Raw genomic sequence first — 21,188 nt, 5'->3', positions numbered from 1 at the left:
TTCGGCTATATTCGGCACCGACCCAAAGATGAAATTTTTCACAGCATCTGTCGCACTATACCATGCCCTCTACCCCACACCGAAAATAAATCGCCGCCCAAATGTCAAAAATCGTGAAGTGCCGAAAGTTTGCAGCGCCGAAATTTTGTATATTTACAGTACATTGTATACATGTATGTTTTTTTGCTTCTTCCCATGCACTCCACTCTACAGTAGAGTGGAGTGCATGGGAAGAAGCAAAAAAAGAAACAGGAGCCAATACATGAGAGCTCACTGGGAGCATACTAGTAATATTGACTCTTGGTTGCTGGGATGTCTTCGCAGACACAGCAAGGCACTACGGCGTACAGGCAAAATAATCGAAATGCACCGAGCTCAGGATACACATCAAGAAATGCACCGAGCTCAGGATACACATCAAGGGAGTACAAAAACAGGGTTTTTTTTAGTACTCCCTGCTCACACTCAGTTCACATTCAGATAAAATGGAAGAAGTTTCTGCACACTTCCAGTAGTACAGCATAGCATAACAGTTAGAACACAACACATTGGCTGTGAAACACACACACACACACTTTGAGAGAGGGTCGAACAGGATAGAACTGCAAGTGTCAGTGACAAAACCATAAGCGCTACTGAGCTGAACGTGGGCAGGGGTGACATAATAGCCTGAGGTCCATAGTGAACAACATTACCGCAGAGATGAGCTTGGAGCATAAATAACAGCATGAGGCGAAAGGGAACAAACACACACACACACACACACACACACACACACACACACACGCGCAGATAGGTCATCAAGATAGCGGTTCTCGTCCACAGCAAGCGCTGGTATCAACATGCCAGCGGATGGAGGCAAGGTTCGTGATCAGGCAGAGCAACGGGGATACAGGACTGTACTAACTACATGTAGATACCTGAACATTCACTACAGACAACAACACTGTAGTTTCAAACATAATGGTAAAGCTAGGAACAAGAAAGAGGGATGAGCTGATATGGCAGAGTAGGTCAGCGCAAACCCTGCCTACGCAGATAGGCAATAACTACTACGAAGATGAATGGGACACGCAAAACTAAGCTGGTGACACACACACACACAAATACACACACACACACACACACACGTAGATACACGAACAAGGGTTATCAACGGAAAGAAAAGGAATTTCATTAAAAAAACGTGCACAAGTGGGGATAAAATAAACTCGAAATCTGCTCATTGCTCTTTTCTTAGCCAAGTTCATTAAAAAAAATAGCCACGATGGTTCACAGATCCTCTTGCAACAAATGCAGGGCATTTCCCTCAGGAATGTTGAAATAGAACACGGGTGGAATAAGTTTTTAAGACTGGGGATTAAAAATAGGTCTGCGAGTACGACAAACACATGAACAGTTCACTAGCGTGAAGATATATCTGACACGGCCAAGTCAAGAGAGGAAGTGGACGAAGCACGGCATCATTGACATCATCGCCATCAGCACATACAAGTGACGAGGCACGGGGTAACCACCGCACTACTCTGCCCACGCCCCATGCATTCTATTCGGAATAGTGAAAAAGGCACCAGGGAAGCCACGATTCTGATGCACCAGTACTTAAAAAAGGAAGAAGAAGGAAATCCAACTTGTAACCAGCAGGTATGCTCTATCCACTGTGTCCCACTACACATCACATTGGAAACATTGCTGTTGTCCATCATCTCGAGCTACTGATTCGAATGGCAGCGCTGAAACTACCGCTATCAGTAGTTCTATTGCCGGTACTATTAACAATGCTACTACTAATACTTCTACCGTAAAACGTGTCGCACCCTGGAAGAAAAACGTGTTTGTAGGGACAAACTGGAGAGAAAGGGTGTGTGACGCTGCGTGAAGGTGGACCACTCTGCATGCGTAGCACAGAGACACGCTAGGGCTGAGCTAGGTCCTAGGAGGACGGACGTATCAGGGTGTGCTGGGAGGAAAGTCTGCGGAGGCAACCCTGACCAGTCATTTCAGCAGCAGCAGCAGCAGCAGCAACAGCAAGGTGCTGTTTACACGTTGAGCCATTCGTGGCGCGCAGCTTCAGCAGCTGACACACGGTGCTCTGGCCGCACATCCAGCATAGGCATGAGGAAGTCCTTCATCTTCCGCGCATCGGACGCGTTCCAGCTATATTTTCTCACAAGTACGTCATCAATTGGCCTGCATAGCAACACAGCGTAAGCACATAAGCACAACACTAAAATAATTGCTATTGGTTGGCTGTGACTTGATGCCGGTTTTTTTACGCTATGAGTTTTGCTATAATTGTCACTCTTAGTGTAAAAACTCACTAAACATTTTGGCTATACATTGATTGTTTTGGTTTATTCCTAATTTAGTGACGACTTTCCACTGACGAGTGTCACGCGAAAACGCTTTGAAAAATTGGTACATTTATCTTTTACATTGCTATGACAGCACAATTTGTTTTATTCATTGCCATTTTGCGCTTACTGTCTCCTCGACGATTGACTAAGATAATCGTTAACTCCAGCATTGAGGTAATGTTACATCAAGAGCGAATAAGCTCCCAAGAGTGTGCAACTCTGCTTATGGGGTCTCCGGCGGCGAAAACTCACATCACGTGTCTCAGGTATGCTTTGTACTACGTATAAACGAAGGATAGCGTGCGCGCAAATCCGAATATCTGCCATGGTCACGCTGGCGAGTTGCACACGCGCAATGAGTTTCTGCCAGGGAGTGCTTTTTTTTATTACTCCGTTGCTGGCTAAAAACGGGCTGGAACGTACAACTGGAAAACTACACTACATGATGTGAGTTTTCGCCACCGGCGAAACCATAGAAAGGGTATCAGGAGGTGCACACTCTTGGGAGCTTATATAAGTTATAATTATACTCTTGGTTACATGTATTTAATGTTATGACCCTAGAGTAGGCTGCGTCCTGACTACACATAATGCAGCATTCAGTCATTCAGTCAGGCACTGATCAAAACCCACAAAGCAACCCACCAACTCGGGGTACACAAACTGAGATGATCATGGCAAAACAATTCACGATTCGCTTGAGACTCAGTTTGACTGAGTTTTCAGCATCCGTAGCAACACCAAAACCCTGCAAAGACCAAAGGCGCAGATGCAGCTCCTAAAGCGATGGGAGGTGAGTAGATCAGCCCGCCAGCAAAGTGGTCAGAGACCGAAAATCCCAGTTGCCGCATCCATGTTTCCCTCATGCCAGGCCACGGGCTCCCAATTAACTGATGACGGCAACACTATGTGGGCAAAACCCATAAACAGAACTAACCAGTACCGGAGGTCTGCTTCGCGGATGTGTCGAAGATGACCTGAGCAAATCAGAAACGGACAAGTACAAGTAAAACATGACAAGAGACCGCAGCATTGAAACTTCATAGCACCATAGAGTACTCAAGCCTGACTGAAGTGCACAATATCCTCAATATAACATGCTGTAAATTTCCTTTTCACTCTGTCAACCCTCTCAATCGTGCGAAATGACAGCTTTCTGGCATTCAAGTTGATAGATTGGCCAATCCAGTTACAAGTTTAAAAGTGGAATAGACTTGCTAGGAAAGAAAAGGACCAAGGAACTGCAAGTTACGCTATACTGTCCACTAACACCCGGTTACTGAACAATCAGCTCATGTGATAACATTGCACGACACTGACCGACGGTACTGACGTTCTACATCTACTTGAAGTAACATTATAAAATTATGGCGTAACTTGTAGTTCCTTGGTCATTTTCTTTTCTATAATTTATCCTTGGCTTTCCATCTGAGTCCAGACTTGCTAGGGCGTGACATTATGAGTTCCTAATGTTCTATGCCATGGGGGGGCAGACAAGATTCTTCAATCGCAGCGGAGCGGCTGCTTTGAATTATAGTTTGCTTATTCTGTACAATGGTTATACTCGTATCATCATTATCCGCCATTCTTTGGTGTTGTGTGAGACTTGGCTTGTACTTGTCTCCGTCACATCACATCACATCACGCCTCTCTCTCTCTCTCTCTCTCTCTCTCTCTCTCTCTCTCTCTCTCTCTCTCTCTCTCTCTCCCCCGGAAGTTTTCCTTCTCTTCAGCCTTCCAAGTAGGAAGGGTTGGAGAGGTGTTCGGGCTAGGCATCACGTCGTTGAATGCCACAGTACATGTACTCCTGGTCAATTTGCGCCCAATTGTCGCACTCTCCGACTGTTCATTATCTGGTTTAATCGGTATGCGTGTGTGGATATAATCATGTCTAACATTTGCTGGTTCACAGTACAGTAGGGCCAGCACAGCCGCAGTAAGCCCATTGCGCATTGCCAAATACGGAAGGTATGAGTAATGCATGTGAGTACGCTGGGATCTGCAATGCACAGTTCAACACCCCCAGACGACCATGCCCAGGTGGCTGTGTGGAGTGTTGATGGTGCAAATTACGTCATTGCGCAATGGGTGTGTTGCCATCAGCTCTTACCTGAGCCGTCAAAGATGTCAGCAGCGTACTGGCCGGTCTTGGACATCTCCGCTAGATGCCTCTTGGCCGGATCGCCGAGAAGTTCAATGATATTCGCAATGTGATCTGGGAAACACACAGAAGAAGAGTTTTTTTTGGCAAAGCAGGAAATGGTGCTGAGTACCCTTTTCTCAGTTGTCTACCACCGTTGCACCTGAAGTGTCAAGAGCACTTGTACATAAACCAGAGTGCGCAGCTCCGGGAAAAAACACCCCACGGCGAAGTATTTGTTCGGATCATAGTGACTCACATTTGCTGCATCGCATACCGGTTTACACTGTCACTTTACCGTATCACCAAGGTAGTTCCTGCTGCGCATTGCTGCTTGTCGTACAAGTGGTGAAAGACGCACTCAATTTCACATTATCACCGGAGCATTGAACCTATGGTATGGCGGGTTATCTATGATTCACAATGACCTAAACAAAACTACGCCGCAGGCGTGGCTTTACGCAGCATAGATGCGGAGCTGCACACTCTAGTCTATGCACTCTTGACATCATACAAGCTCCAGGATATTATAAGCCCATGGCCTTGTCTGATTCAAAGGGCCATCGGACGGGGCTGTACGCAGGCATGGGCTTATATGGCCGGGGGCTTGTACAGTCGTCCCTCTCTAATCCGGCACTTGTTTATCCGCAACCCTTGCCAACCGGCGCACTTTCTGACAAAACCGATTTTTTCGTTCAATTCCTACATCCTAATCCGGCACTTGAATTCCACCTCCGGCAGTGACTTTTTGAAACGAATCGCTTAAACTGCACGTAGTTTGATTTCATAATCCGGCAGTCGTAAATCGCGTACCGTACAGGTGCACTCCTTGCCAGGCTATACCGCTAGGCTTGTCCAGGAGACAACGGCAGTCAACCATACTTTCTTATTTTTATTTAGCAAGGAGTAGTGTCCTGCCAATTTTCAGGTGTGTGTGTGTGTGTGTGTGCAAGAGTACATGTGAACATGTTCTCTGTTTTACTTTATCACTTTATCACTGTGTATATTCCCGGAGAACAATTGAGAATATAAAGCCGTGCACCAAATACTTGGGTGACTCGACACGAAAAACCCTGCGTTTTGACGTACATATGATACATGCATGCAATTGGGTAGGGCCGGGTCAGAGGGCAGGATTTCTTAATCCAGCACCCTCGTTAATCCAGCAGAAAACGCCGTAGCAAAAGGTGCCGGACTAGAGAGGGACGACTGTACGCTCATAGAGATACATGCACACAGTTATACACCAAGAAAGACACAGCGAGTGCTGTTAATAGAGAGGTTCCGCATAACGTAATTACGTTAGTAAAATACGTAGTCGATCTACGGAAAGTCTTACGTAAACCAGGTAAACTGCATACGCATCTGGGTTCTGCCATACGGAGTTTTCAAATCACGCAGCTGCCCTTGGCAACTCCGAACGCGGCAGTGTAAGACCAGATCGACCTGGGGAGAGAGTCATAAATTTGTACCCCAATCCACTTACGGACCAGCTACGTTATCAGAGCCCTATCTACGTACTCTCCGTAGACAACTTTCCGTAAGTGGAGTGCAAACTCGCGAATTCACGGGTTTTTCCCGCCCACTAACGTAAAGTTGCTCAACTTTACGTAGTGCGGAACCTCTCTAATACATCTGCAATTTCAGCCAACAAAGAAGGAAATGAACTAAAAACATTGAAGTGAGCCTCATGGGCGTGCACGCCTAGTGTGTGTACCTGCCCTGTACGTAGGCATTATGTGCAGGCATGGGCTTAGACGCCGGCCTCTACAGTGTGCATGCCAGATGTAGCTACTTTCCATAGCTCTTCTTCCGGTGGACAGACAAATCCTAGCGTATTACGCTAATGTGCCGGCAAGGATTCAGTGTACATCATGATGATGTCAGAGTGTCGTAGCGCAAAGGGAGAAAACACGTGACGGTGGAGCACGGAACGGTGTAGCCCATGGGATAGGGCTGATTCATGCCTACATTCCATGAGTTGGGACAAGGTGATGGGGGTACGGTGATTCTAAGCCTTATGGCGAGCTAAACGCCACTTGCAAGGACAACACAGAAATACATTACAGCCTGTAGCCCGCAAAATGTACCTTCATCGCGGCTGTAAGTCTCGCTGGAATGCGGCTCAAACAGGTAGTCGCCAGTGGCCAGTTCAAACGTCTTGAAGCACACACCAACACAGCACCCGCCCACACAGCACACACCCACAGAGCACCCATCCACATAGACATAGACGCCCACATGAACGCCCACGGCCAACGAGATATGCACACACAGATAGACACAGGATTAGATATAACTTATAACTGTGCAAGTAGATAATGCCACAGAGTTCATGGGGAGATACATGATACAAGGGGAGATATATGTATCACCTGGACATATTCTATCACTTAAAATAAGCGGCAAGAACGTAGCATACTGGCTAGAGAAAATGTCTCTCCGTACAATGCCACGTCTGGCAAACCTCTTCCAGTGCACCCGAGTATGTCATAACGTGTGATTGAGACCAGGTGTGTGTACTCACCATGCAAGCCACACTCCACACGTCTGCGGTTGTGCCATAGCCAGTGCCGAGCAAGACCTCGGGACATCGGTACTGTCTCGTCTGAATGCCATCGCTGAAGTGCTCATGCTGCAGCCAAACATACACAGATACACGTGAAGAGCATAGCAGTCGGAACAATTCTAACACAGGCCTGTCGGATTTCATTTGTCAACATTGTACTTCAAATCTACTTGGACAAACAGAGCAGCAACTACTGGCAACGGAGAGAGAGAAGTCACTTTTTGTCAGTGTAAGAGTTGAGTAAATACTTACTTACTAAATACAATGCAGACAGTACATACACTGTAGACCGTACATACACTGTAGACAGTGCATACACTGCAGACAGTACATACACTGTAGACAGTACATACACTGCAGACAGTACATACACTGTAGACAGTACATACACTGTAGACAGTACATACACTGCAGACAGTACATACACTGTAGACAGTACATACACTGCAGACAGTACATACACTGCAGACAGTGCATACACTGTAGACAGTACATACACTGTAGACAGTGCATACACTGTAGACAGTACATACACTGCAGACAGTACATACACTGCAGACAGTACATACACTGCAGACAGTGCATACACTGTAGACAGTGCATACACTGTAGACAGTGCATACACTGTAGACAGTACATACACTGTAGACAAACTGAGGGACCTAGCGCTGCCGCAGCTTCAGCATGCCTACGGGCAGTGCAATGTCAGAACAAACAATATAGCACAGGCAGCGCGCCACAGGCTGACAACGAGTATGGAATGATACCGTGCCGATAAAACTCACAAATCATTCAACTTACCACCCAGCACGCATTCCCCAAATCCGCAATCTTCACCGTTAGGTTATCAAAGTTGTCAAGGTACGACTCCATTGCAGCTGCACGAAAAGAGTACCCATTAGCGTTCGCGCACATGTACATACAAGTCAAAACACAATGTGAGAACGAGGAAGAGCCGCAACAGACAAAGACACTACACAACACCGGCTCACTTCACCACATTACGTGCTCTTGGCTGATCTACAAGTCTTGCACGGCATGTCAACTCAATAGAGAGATCCAGAAAAGTTGTGGCAAGCAAAATCTCACACTTGCCATAGGGGACAGCGCCATAAATGGACATCAATGATGTAATGCACTGTATCTAATTTGTACATCAGAGCTGTACATGTTCGCGTCCCAAAGAGTCGAAAGGTCACAGCGTGGATACACACAGTTCACAGATTACGTCCACATAAGGAGTATTGGCATCCAGTGCCCATTCATATTTTGTGAGCACCTTTGAATCTTTCAGGTAAACCTTGACCGCGATGAGTACGAGTTCTGTCAGAGACAGATCAAAGGTGTACGTAGCACATATATTACATACGCAGAGCTGCACACTGCATGGCGCAGTCTCCGATGCCAAGTGTCAGATTTCGCTCGCCAAAACCGTAGCTTGGAAGGTGGATAGAGAAGGATTTGCTGGCTCGTTATCACATCTCGAGTTCGACCCAGATGACCGAGGCTACAATGCCTTCGACGAGTTCATCTGGAGTCGACTTGTGATGTACTCGTTCTGCACTCGAATATATAAGTTGCTAAACCACTCTACCTGCACTAATTCTATGCCACTGATGTTTAAGTCTAGCGAGCATTGGCCAAATTAAAATCAACTTTCTGATTTCAAACCTTACAGGAGCCACCTACCAGCAGACCAATGAAACCAGTGGAGAAACTAGAAACTGAACAACAACAACAGAACAGGAGCTATCCCTCACCGGAGCTGGGTTTTGGTGTTGCGCTGCTGCTTCTATTGTTACCGTCAGTGCCATTGGCCTTTCCTAGCGGCGGCGAGGAGGCATCGCCAGTTGAGGCAGTCACCCTCACACCAAACGGAGATGCAATATCTGCCGAGAAACCAGAGAAAACGACATGCAGCACGTAGCATAGCGAAAATAGAATAAAATATCCAATACGAAAGGAGTCCCGATCCCATCAGGGTGCACTGGCCAGCTGTGCAGTAGGCTGCCGTGCTGCTGCTGCTGTGTTCAACCCTGTGCACTTTGTCTGGGTAGTGAGCGGAACTCAGCTCAGGCTTACACATGACAATATTGGGCACTACCCCCCCCCCCCCCCTCCCTCAAAGAAAGTGAGATGGGCAATCCTGACCCTACTCCTGCCCATCTCCTTACAATTGCACAAAAAGCAAGCACCCAAAGAAAACAGTGTGTGCACTGCAGGGTATCTTCGCTTCACTATGTTGACTAGCTGCAGTAGCATGATGTCATCATCCCCAGCTTACCATTGGCATGTGACAGGCTAGAGCTATATCCACTGCTACAGCTGCCGCTCGAACCGATCGGACAATTGTTCGACAGTAGAAAGGGTGACGCACACAAATCCTCATTATCCGCTGGAAGACTCTCCACAGTCGAATGAAAGCTGTCATCGACAGCTATACACACGTATACACATACACAGACACACGCACACAATCATAATTATACATATACGCACCGAGACACGCACACAGACACGCACCGAGACACATATACACATACGCACCCAGACACCCACCCAGACATACACCCATCCACACACACACGCACACACACAAATACACACACCACAAAGCAGAACAGTAAGTGAACTGAGTCAGGAGGAAAGCACAGGAGCACATGCTACCAGGAGAATGCACCTCAAATGGTTTTCTGTCACATTGAAATTCCTGGATTACATCAGATTAACGAAGTGGTACGTACAGGCAGGTCTCCGCTGCAAAACTGCACCCGAGTGATATATACCGTATTTTACCGGTTGTAAGTCGACCCCGGTTATAGGTTGACCCCGTATCCGGAGGTCTCAATTCTGCGTTTTAAAGTTTTCACCCAACGAAGCACCACTCCCTGCTACTAACACAACAACAAATCATGTAAGCATTCCTTAGTGGAGGGTATAACGTCCCAATCCATGAAAAAGGCCAATAAACTGGCAAAAATGTGTACACATGGTGCACTCGTGCATGCAGTGGCGGTCGTTTTCTGTATGGTACTGATAGTTCCCAGTTATAAGTCGAATCCCGGTTGTAAGTCGACCCCCACTCTTTCTCCTTCTATTTTTAGTTGTAAAAGGTCGACTTACAACCGGAAAAATACGGTATGCACTTTGCCTCTTTTAAATTACCTGCATCAACATGATACAATGGCAGAATTTCACCATAATAGACAGCCATGCAGAAAAGTCAGAATCTGCACACTCTTGGCTTCATGTAGTCTTGGCAAGCACTGTAACACTCGCAAATTGGACAAGACAAGAGCGGTGCAGGTGTTGCTGCTGCTGATGATGATGTAGCCTATGGGCAATCAGAATACCGGTGCTGGTAACGAACTCAAACAACTTACAAAACAAATTGCAAGACGTAATGCAGAAGAACACCAGATTGGGTCTGAGACATGCGGTGCTCGTGCAGTGAGCCACCTTACGCTGCGTGACCCTAGTTACTAGCAAGCACACACACGGAAAACTTACAATCGCTGCACATATCCATAGTGCAACCATAACTAGACGTGGAGGAGACTTGAGAGGAGCACTCTCCCACACTCATTAGACGGCTAGTGTGTTCAGACGACGAGACTGGAGTGGCAACAGCGGCAAGAACTGGCAATGCTTCCCTTTGCCGTGTCACTGCCGCCGACGCACTGCCATTGCGGGGGGACGCAACACTCGCAGATGATCTGCTGGGATCAGACGGCGAGGTTTGAGCCGCAACACCACAATGCGCAGCGCTGTCAGCAGCGATGGTCACTGCCTCGCTGATTTCTTCCGACACCGACAACGCCTTGCCACTCGGCGAGCCCATGCCCTGCAGGCGTGTTTCCAGGTCAGTCTGCTGCAGTTGCAAGCGCACCAGCTCGTCAGAGACATCGGATACCTGAATATACCGGCAGCAATAACAACATACAGGGAATAGCAAGCAAAACACAAGTCTCAATATAAACGCCCTACCATCAGGGTACTCAAACGTGGAGACCTCACCTCCATCCAGTACTGCCGTCACACAAAATGCAACGCACAGGTGCAGCGAGCACCCGCAGTGATCGTTTTGTACCAAAAAACAAAAATCGCTTTGTAGCCGCGTTTTCAAAAAATGAGTAGGGTGCCGCATCAGAGTCGCTCCCCCCCCCCCCCCCCCCCCACCTGGCTAGAAACACAGTTCTAAAGCCTCATGAGGAAAGAAGCGAGAGAAGTACAGCAAAATGCACAGGAGAGAGAGAGAGAGAGAGAGAGAGAGAGAGAGAGAGAGAGAGAGAGAGAGCAGGAGGGGATTGTTTCATGAAGATATTTCAAAGAAGTATGTTCTGAGGGTGTTAGCAGAAGTTACTAGTATTGTTAGAACTGACTAAGAGATACCTATGTGCCCCCCCCCCCCCCCCCCCCCCCCCCCCAAAGCTCTGTATCTTGTCCATCCCACGGTGGATACCAAAATTCAAGCTTACCTCTGCTTTTGTCAGCTGTCCCGTTGAGAGGCGATGATGCAGGCGCCGCTGTTCAGCAATGTTCTGGCACACGACCTGGCGTAGCTGATCAGACGTTGGTGCTAACCGCACCAGGTGAATCTGAATACCACCAGTAGCACCATCACCACCATCATCACCACCACCAACAGGCATCGCAAGAGAAAGAGCAAAAGATATGTTAAACACCAAGCACTGTATGCCACACAAAGGATAGCCAACGGCCTTATGGAGCCAGCACGTACCGCTGTGCCGTGGAGCACAATGCACAGTTTCCTTACGGCTTGGGCACATGTCAAGAATAATTCACTTCTCGGTCAGGCAAGAGCACTGTTGGCTCAAGCACCAAACGTGGCATCATTACAGTGTAGTGAAACGCCCACGTCTACCGTGCCGCTTATAGGCGATTCAGACTACGGCCAACTGTGACCACGTTTCACGCCTCAGACGTATTTGATCAGGGATTGTGCATGAAATTTAGAAACACGACTTCATCACCATGGAAATTTAAGTTCACACGTGATTTTTTCGTAGTCTGAATCGCCCACAAGAGTAAAGATTCCTCGCTAGCACCCTGATCTAGCGGCACAGCATGTGTTGTTAGAAAATAGAATAGCAAAAGTTGTCAGTGAGCTGCGGCGGAGAATACCAGCTGGCCAGCAGCAAAACATGCCAACTTCTTTGGTTGTTTGCCGAGCGCAAGAGCACACTGTCCTGTGTGGTTTCACAAGCACCGGCAAACCCATGGCCTGACTTCCAATTTCTCCGGAACAGTCAAATGTGTGCTTAGCCAGGGGTCTTCCTCTACAGGTTGGAATGCAAGGCGGTAGAAAACTGGAAACACAAACTGTCCCACAGACTCTGTGTGCTCAATGGCCAGTGTGCACTGCTTGGCGTGGCAATTCACCATACAGTTTAAAGCACTCACCGCACAGCCCGGTGCAGCCGTGTCTCTCGTGTCCATAACAGACTGCGGCTGCTTCTTCGGCGATTGCGGCGGAGGGACCTTCGGGTGCCGTTTCTTCAGCGCCTGTGATCAAACGGGACACGGATGGACGGCAAACACATATGCAAGAAAAGAGCCAGTTAAAACACCAATAGGGAGAGGTTCTGCATATCAAACATAGCGAAATCGCATAAGAACAGGTACCTGGGTTCGAGTCTTCCGTTTCGCGTGTTTCTACTTTTGGGGGTTCAGATTTTTACTTGGAGATGAGGATCTCTACATTTCATTCGTAAAAAAAAAGATGATATTCTCGACTCTGGCCACAAACTGGTCAAACTTTGAGTTTCTCCAAAAATAAAATTTTGCATCCCCTTTGAAAAGCTCTTCCAATTATGTTTCTGAAGTCTATTTCTCCAAAAAGCAAGCCACAACAAGAACAGGATTTCGGCAGGGTCTTGCCCCAAAAGCACTGGATTGGGAAAAACATGAGAATCCAGGCACTCGAAACTTTTCTAACTTTCAATCGATCATAACTCAGTCATTTCTGGGTTATTTGAACGTATTTCCCCAACCTAAAAGATGTAGGTCGAAGAGAAAACTACCAGCCGTCCATTGAAACAATCGCGGAAGTGCTCTGATGTGCGGTTCCAGAGTTACGAAGCTCGAAAATTGAGACATGGCAAATGTTGCTCGGCAGCCGCGTGCGCAGATTGGAATGAGGGATTTCCCATCTTTCTGGGGATGCAGTGACGTGGAAGCGCGTTCAAAACGGCAAAAAGACTCGTGGCAGTTTGAAAAAATTCGAAGTTGATACGAGCAGGGAGAGCAAAATGGCTGACACAAGAGGACTTTGTCGGAATACTGGCGTTGCAACTAAGACGCTGGGCTGTATCGCTGGTATTTTGCCATTCGTGGTGGCAAGTGTGTGCTCACTGCTCAGTGTGTTCCTCTTGCGACGACGGATCTGCTGCGCAATAATCTGGGGTAGGGTACAGGTAAACTACCAAATTTGGAACGGGAAATTCTTACTGCACATTGCACGTGATTTCTTTGCGTCAACGTACACCAAAACATGTCTTTACATCAAGAGAAACCTAAACACACACGGGTGCTCAAAGTCTTCACATTGCGTTCCCGTCACATTTAGCAGAACTGCACTAGGTCGGCAGTGTTTCTCAGCTGTAATGCTTTCATCTTGTTTGATGCATCCACCCAGCAACACCACCCCCATCACCACCACCACCGCCAGCATACAATGTATTCGACAACACAACACAACGATATAATACATGCTTACTGTTCGCTTCATGTCCAAATAAGTAACGGTACTCACTGCAACAAAGTGTAACAAGAGAGGACACAATACGGGCTCGTCACCAAGTGGTGGAGGTGTAATGGGGTATTCACACGACAGGCAAATCCACGTGCACCGGAAAGTTGAAGGGAGTGACACACGAGAAAAGTGACTGTGTGGATTCACACAGCTGCACTTGACGACAGGCACGTTTGCATTTTTGAATGCTTCACTGACCAGTAGCCATGGGTATTTCAAATTTTCAAAACACGCATACAATAATTATCACAGAGGGTGTGCGCCTTAACCTGCAATAGTGCTCAAATGCCCGGAATGGGCAGAGCGTAGTAGCTCTTGCGTACAATATTTATCATGTTCTAAAGAGCCGCGTAAAAAATCAAGTCTTGTTTCGCGCTTTTTGGTGTAAATGTACTCGTGCACGCCACGATTATCGTGAAAGTGGGCCCCCAGCTTGCTTGCACTTTTCAGCCACTTTTCTCGTTCACAGGTAAAATACCATAGCAACTTTCCGGTGCACGTGGATTTGCCTGTCGTGTGAATACCCCATAACATTGCAAAGTGATCCACGCTGTGTAACAAAACAATACATTATCCCAGCCGGCACACTGCAATAAAGTGGGAACTATTGTGCAGCCGGTTCTATGGACCGATTGCCATTTGTACAGATCCACGAAATCCCGTAGACCCAGTAGGGTGTTGAATGTGCAGGACCCTATTGTGTTTTCTGCTATTTCCACTAAGAAATGGGGCCTGAAGGCATTTCATACGAAAACCTTTTTCTGACAAAGATCTAGCTAGTCATTAGTTCTAACCAAAGTGAAGAAGCTGGAAAGGCGATTGCTGGTCATTGAATTATGACGCTAAAAAGGTCAAATGCGCATGCATAGCACACAATGAACACCCTACCGGGTCTACGGGATTTCGTGGATCTGTACAAATGGCAATCGGTCTATTGACAGCTGATATCGTGAAGCTAAAGGCCGATTCACAATAGGGCTTGAAAATGATGACGTCAAAATGGCCAGGGAGTAGTAAGTTGACATCAGATTTGTATTTTGGATCCACTAAGGTGTGACTTTGCTATTGCCTCAGTATGTGGATGCAGAGCAACCTTACTCATGTCGCATGGAGGTGTGACTTTTACTTCGCCACCAGTTGTCACCCCGCCCCCAGTAGCCAAATCAGTCAGTTTCATTGGCTACATCACCTTGCTGTGAGTAAGACCGCTTGAAATGTGCTTGAATTTTTGAAATTGTTGCTATGCTGTGACGTAGCACTTTCAAGCCCTATACAAATTCTTGCAACGCGACATGCGACTTGCGACACCTGTGACGAGCTGCGGCAGCGACACACGGTTCACACTGTTTTTCATGTTTGCGACATCCTCATGCACTACGAGTATTGTAGTATAGTACAGTATAGTAGTACTATGCACGTGCACCCAGGGTCGGAACTGTACTCCATTTGTGTATGCTGCGTGTCGCATGTCTCAAAAGTTGAACTGTCGACATGTCTTCGACTTCTGCGACAGGTGCCTTGCGACAGGCAGTTTCTTGTCGCAACTGTCGCAAATCGCGTCGCAGAAAGTTGTATTTGAGTTGTATTGTGAATCGGCCAACTGGTCAGGCCCGTCGCACTGACTTTGGAGGTGGGGCGGCCATGGAAGGGGATCTGGGGGTCCTCCCAAGGAAATGTTTTTCACAAATTGAAGCAATTGCAAGCATTTCCGGGCATTTGGTGCCATTTCAGTGTAACTGCAATGAAAAACTTTTTTGATTTGGCAACCACGATCGGCCTCGGGAACAAGGATTCTTCATCACATTCTCGGCCACGTTTGCGCTGAGCTGCGATCATCGCGCTTTGTTGCAGTGTGCTCCAAAAAAATGGCCGAAAAAGTGGGGCGGCCCCGGCTGTTACGGCCTTGCTGGTGTCATTGAGAAAATGTCAAACCTAGTACACGTGAAGTTTGCCCCGGGACAGGCGCATACACCCCACCCACCCCCGTACAAACGTACACACATGTCTAAACATTGCCAAACACACACACATTCCCGAACAACCTCCCCCCCCCCCACACACACACACAGACAACATACCAGCACCACAGCTATCCGTTGGCAAGGCAGCTAGTCGTCGCACATGCTCATCGTTGACGCAGACAAGAACATTTTCCGGCTTGATGTCAGTGTGGATGATCTGGCACTGGCGATGCAGACAGTCCAAACCCAGCAGAACCTGCAGATGGAGTAAAGCAACACACCCACACGCACACACATACACCCACACACATACACACATACGCCCACACACATACACACACACACAGAGCTGCAAGTGATGATGGGGTTGGATGAAAAAGAGACGGCAGCAACAACAACAACAACAACAACAACAACAACAACAACAACAACAACAACAACAACTCTTAGTGGCGATGGTGCCATCGTGAGAATAAAGAATTCAATTCAAAATCGAAACAGAAGCAGCAGCAACAGCAACAACAGCAGTGGCGGCGGCAGCAGCAGCAGTGTAGGTACAGTACACACGCGGAGGAAAACAAAGCACATGACATGACATGCATGAACCTGAGTACTGGAGAGTACTGGAGTAAGTGCACTAACTACTCACCTGCTTGATGATGCGCTTGACACACACCAGATTGATACCTTCATAATTGTTACGCACAATCAACTTGAGTAGATTATGCCCAAGAACTTCAAACACCATGCAGACATCTGAAAGCAGGAGTCAGCTCATAGTCAAGGAAACTAATTAACAACCTTCCATCTCTCCCTGCCTCCTCCTCCCCCCCCCCCCCCCCCCACACACACACACACCACATGCACAAATGAGGAAACGGCGCAGAGGTGTAGATACGAAGGCCATTGGGGCCAGGGATGTTGAAGTGATCATATATCTGCAGCACATAGTTCTTTCCTTCATTGCCAGACTCACACTTCGACACCTGCAGTACACACAGCCCAGAAAAGTAGATAGTACAGGAGAGAAATGAATACATGTACTGGCATTAGGACTAGACATGTGGGCCCCGGCAGTTATGCAAATACTGTCACCAGAAATCTGATCACACGCCTACTAAACCTGTACGGAAAAAAGAGAACAAAAGAAAAGGTGTGCACAGCTCTACAACTCTCCTATGCATACCTGTACTGTATCTTCTACTCAGCAAAGGTCACATGTTGACTACAGTCCATTCATTGGAAACTGGCACCCTAACTTTTTGGTGTCTCCCGCACATAGTTGTAGATATCGTGAAAACAACAATATACCCTGCATTGTGTGACCCGTGCAATTACTCCTTGCCACATTTGAGGCCAGAAAAGTCCAAGAACAGGGAAATAGAAATTCAGCCAGGTTTTACAAAATTAGGACAGGTATGCCATGGCAAAATGTATGGAGAAGTAGACTGACTGCACATGCATGGCTATTGCATGCCGAGCAGATGTACGGGTCGGCACGGGGTATCCCAAACCCAGATTTTTCAGATTTAAAGTGGGTTTTTGATCCTCAATTCAGCCCAAATCGGACTTTCAAAAGCCAGCGGGACTGTTTCCGATGAATGGACTGTAGAATGTCATCTACTAAGTCCTTCAAGTGCATTGCAGTGTAGACCAAGGTCTATTGCTAGTTAGAAATGGGCATCTAGTGGGCGCAATACTGTGAATCACTGTAGCAGCAGCAGCAGCAGCAGCAGCCTGTACACACACCACCAGTAGACCGGTACTAGCATGCATGGCAAGATAGCAATGTGTCCACTCGTGACCCTGCTGCACAACACTGCAAGGTCCCCGCAGGATAACGTGATTGCGAGGACACGTAATGTTTTTGCATAAACCCGCGTAATCCATGGGAATGTACAAGAAATTAGTACATGATGGTATAAACATTGTACATGTACATGTACTACAAAATTGTACGTTCCCATGAGTTAGTACGACAAGGTTGTATAAGTGTGTGAGACTGTACACTAAAGTTGTACCAATGGCACACAACCCTTGACCAATAACTGCATTACATGGCATAATTCTCGCATAATTGCCGCATAATTATACGCATATTTCTAGGAATTGTCCGCGGTATTCTGTGGAGACAGGCTGCAGCCAGACAAGACCGCAGTACCTCATACAGGGCGATGTACATGCAAAGGCGGCAGTGAACAGGCATTGCAAAAGCAAGCACACATACCAGAGCCACATCATTCAGGCTTTGGTCAGCCGAATGTCAAGGCAATGTGACAGTTGCACCACATGCATGCTTGAGTACACGTAAGTACGGGGAGCACCAACCTTTTCTAACAGTTTGATCTCATCAAGGGCCGTCTCAGTGTAGTGCCTGGAGCTCTTTACTACCTTCAGTGCTACATGACGCTTACACCTACAGAAGCAGCAGCAGGAACAGCAGCGGCAGCAGCAGCAACAGTAGCGGCAGCAGCAGTAACAGCAGCGGCAGCACCAGTAACAGCAGCAGTAGCATGTACATCAAACCAAGAATGCAAGTCATATCGTGTCTTTGCATTAATATGTGTATCCAGTTTTTCCTGCTATAAGGCCAAGTAAAAAAAATCCTAGTTTATCGTCCCCGCCCGCCCCATTTTTCGAGGCCGCCCGGAATTTATTTTTATTTTTTAAATCTAGAATTTTGCCAAAAAGCTTGATTTTTTACGTCGGCTAAGGCTTGAAAACACAGCTTCGTCTTTCTGCCGAAAGTCCGTCTTCATCCTGTCGAGACCTCGACAGTTTTCCGTTCTTTCCGTAGTTGCGACTTTGTTGAGAAGCGACATGCCGTTTGTTTTGCTGCAAATCCGTCGCGGGTTGAAAGTTCTGAAGTCCTGGTATGGCTGTGTTGTCTCTGCGTCTTCAACTCTCTCGGACATTTTGTGTCATTGTTTACCAAGAACTATACTAGTCTGTAGCACATCAAAAAATAAAAAATAAAAATAAAATCCGCCCTCCCTCCCCGATTTTTGTGAAAAAAAGGACGATAAACTGGGATTTTATTTTACTTGGCCTAAAAGATTGGAGAGAATGTGTACACGTATGTGTATACATTTCTCGTTTACCGAATTTCTCGTTTACCGACAGATGCGTTAATACTGTTACATCTATACAGTTATGTAACAGCATCATAACAATCACGGCCAAAGCAAGACCTCCACGTCTTAGCTTAGTACCCACAGCCTACAGCAAACTTGCATCAAACAACCAGCACAATTCGGGACCAACTGCCGTATGAGGCCAGTCGTCCCACACACCAGGCCATGCTTCACAACACACCCATGAAAACCTGCGATTGCAGGCCCTCCGTTCAAAAAAAGACTGCTTTCTTTGCACCACGACCATGAGGTGGTCGCTATGCACAACGCTCACTGTATAACCAGGTTCCTATGCTGACTGGGAGTGTGAAGTAGCTCTGCAAACAACACTAAACTCAACACCCCAGCAGGAGCTTGAAGTAAGTAGGTGTTGTCATGAACAAGTCTGAAAACACTGTGTAGAGCCAGAGATGAATACAACGTATAACACCATGTGGGTTACGTGAGAAACTTGCACTTTTTTTTAGATGTTCTGGGCAGAGCACTCATTGAACACCTGCTCAACCTCCACTGGAGAGCTCTGAAGGAGGGGAACAGCTGACTGTAGGCTGGCAATAACTATCAGTATCGTCAAAGGAAGTTTTCTCACTATCATGGTTGTGGTCTATGCAAGTTGTTTGGGTTAGCCAAGCGTGTAATGTGGCAGTAATGAAGGTCTGTTGTTTTTTTGAGAAAGCACAAGTTTTCTCAACCCGTGCTAGGGGTCATTGCACACTCATGCTATGCACTGCATATGCGGTGATGTTTTCTACACTACGTCATTGAACACTAATAAATTGCATGTGGTGATATTTTTTGGTTGTATTTGCACACTTGAAGGGAGGAACACGAAGCCAGAAGGCCAGTGGGTTAAGGCCACAACATTCCTACAGCAGTTTGTAGGTGTGCAAATGTATGGTATTTAATTGAAGCACAGACACTACCTGAATTCATCCTAATTCTTACTTGACATCCCAAGCCAACCAAACTGTCGAGAAATGACCCCAGCCAAGCTTGCGAATAATGATGTATCTGTCGTTATACAAGTCACCAATTCGAACTGCGTGGTATCCACCTGAGCCGAGTCACACACACGGACACAAACACAAAGAAGGAAAAAGCCAAGCAAGGACCATTCAATTGGTGACACTGACAGCTGGTCCGATGACCTAATGCTCGGACACCACACGACACGATTCCACTGACCCAATAAACTTTTTTAAACACAACTAAGTCGTGTTGAAAATTAGCTCTCACCCTTGCAGTAATCATTGGCATCCTCCTGCTCCTCTTCCTCTTCGCGTGGCATGCTTACACAGTCAGAAGACGATGGTACTCTGTGGAATGATTCAAAACAAGACATCTCTCAAAGTGAGTCCAAAGAAAAATGCCACAGGGGGTCAGCCTGCGCAGCTCACGATTTCTTCGGCTCAGGCTTCATGGCGAATACTCGAAATCCATGCACTGCCCAAACAGTGAAGAAACAATAGGATCTACCTTGGTTTGACAGAAACTAACTACCGAGTGCTGTTGTTCATCCTACACAGAACAACCTAGATGAATCACCCTGGCCATGGCCATGTGATGGAAGCCAACAAAGTTTGGTCAGAGTGGCTATAAGGCGAACAAAGCAGCTTACGGTTCTTAGGTCGAGAAATGACGGGAAGGCAGTGCTGGAAGACACCTTCGCCACGCTCCGAACAACGCTAAGAAGGCATTCCAAACAGAGCTAGCTGCGATGGAAGAGCACGCGGGCACCAGAGTTGCGGAAGCAAGCTGGCTGACGGAGCCTGAATGAACTCTGAAGACTGAAGTCAAACTCAGTTCACTACTACAGCTGTACTAGACTTCAGTGACAAACAGTCATGTCATTGGTGAATGAAGACAGCAATCTATTCGCGGCAAGCTGTATGCATGAAGGCGTACAAAAGTTGTGCTCGCTTCACGTGCAAGCGGAACGTGTGAGGTGACAAGGGGATCTCCCCCGCCCGTTGAAGAGCCTGCAAAAGCACGTTTTTGACGTTTTTGTGACTTGCTGCTTGTCGTACCGATCGTATCGTGACGACACGTGGAAAGAAGAGATTGAGAGCGATATTTAAATATTTGGCTGTTTTTGTTGTTCGGCAGATCTGATACTGCACTGACCAATGTAGGTGTAGGTGCCCAGCATGTACCACAGAAAGAGGCCACGGTCTCCTGCCGACGTCCGTGGTGAACTGTTGCGTAGGATCGGGATCGGGATCCATTGACTTGCTGACTTGTGCCAAGTAGGT

General features: G+C 47.1%; 1 protein-coding gene across 3 annotated transcripts; it reads right to left on the bottom strand.

Annotated features, from left to right (window-relative positions):
- Window positions 1-481: 481 nt before the first annotated feature.
- Window positions 482-20,770, bottom strand: LOC135808346 (SRSF protein kinase 3-like). 3 transcript variants are annotated; one of them, XM_065321521.1, is made up of 20 exons: window positions 20,555-20,770; window positions 20,334-20,379; window positions 20,173-20,252; window positions 19,882-19,990; window positions 18,131-18,218; window positions 16,701-16,788; window positions 16,452-16,558; window positions 15,920-16,058; window positions 13,806-13,840; window positions 12,491-12,592; window positions 11,545-11,664; window positions 10,577-10,979; window positions 9,351-9,503; window positions 8,827-8,955; window positions 7,868-7,944; window positions 7,025-7,132; window positions 6,588-6,657; window positions 4,468-4,572; window positions 3,301-3,334; window positions 482-2,190 (listed from the first exon to the last, which is right to left on the bottom strand). In XM_065321521.1, the coding sequence occupies exons 2-20, from the start codon at window positions 20,354-20,356 to the stop codon at window positions 2,040-2,042; spliced, it is 2,121 nt and encodes a 706-aa protein (XP_065177593.1). In that variant the 5' UTR covers window positions 20,357-20,379; window positions 20,555-20,770; the 3' UTR covers window positions 482-2,039. The 3 variants fall into 3 exon arrangements, with proteins under 3 accessions (XP_065177593.1, XP_065177592.1, XP_065177594.1); XM_065321520.1 differs by having other exon boundaries at window positions 3,295-3,334; window positions 20,555-20,769; XM_065321522.1 differs by lacking the exon at window positions 20,334-20,379 and having other exon boundaries at window positions 3,295-3,334; window positions 20,555-20,769.
- Between the last annotated feature and the right edge of the window lie 418 nt (window positions 20,771-21,188).

This window comes from Sycon ciliatum, chromosome 2, assembly GCF_964019385.1.
Source record: "Sycon ciliatum chromosome 2, ocSycCili1.1, whole genome shotgun sequence".
NCBI lineage: Eukaryota > Metazoa > Porifera > Calcarea > Leucosolenida > Sycettidae > Sycon > Sycon ciliatum.
The sequence above is the reverse complement of the archived record's forward strand: the minus strand, read 5'-3'. Positions and strand labels throughout refer to the sequence as shown.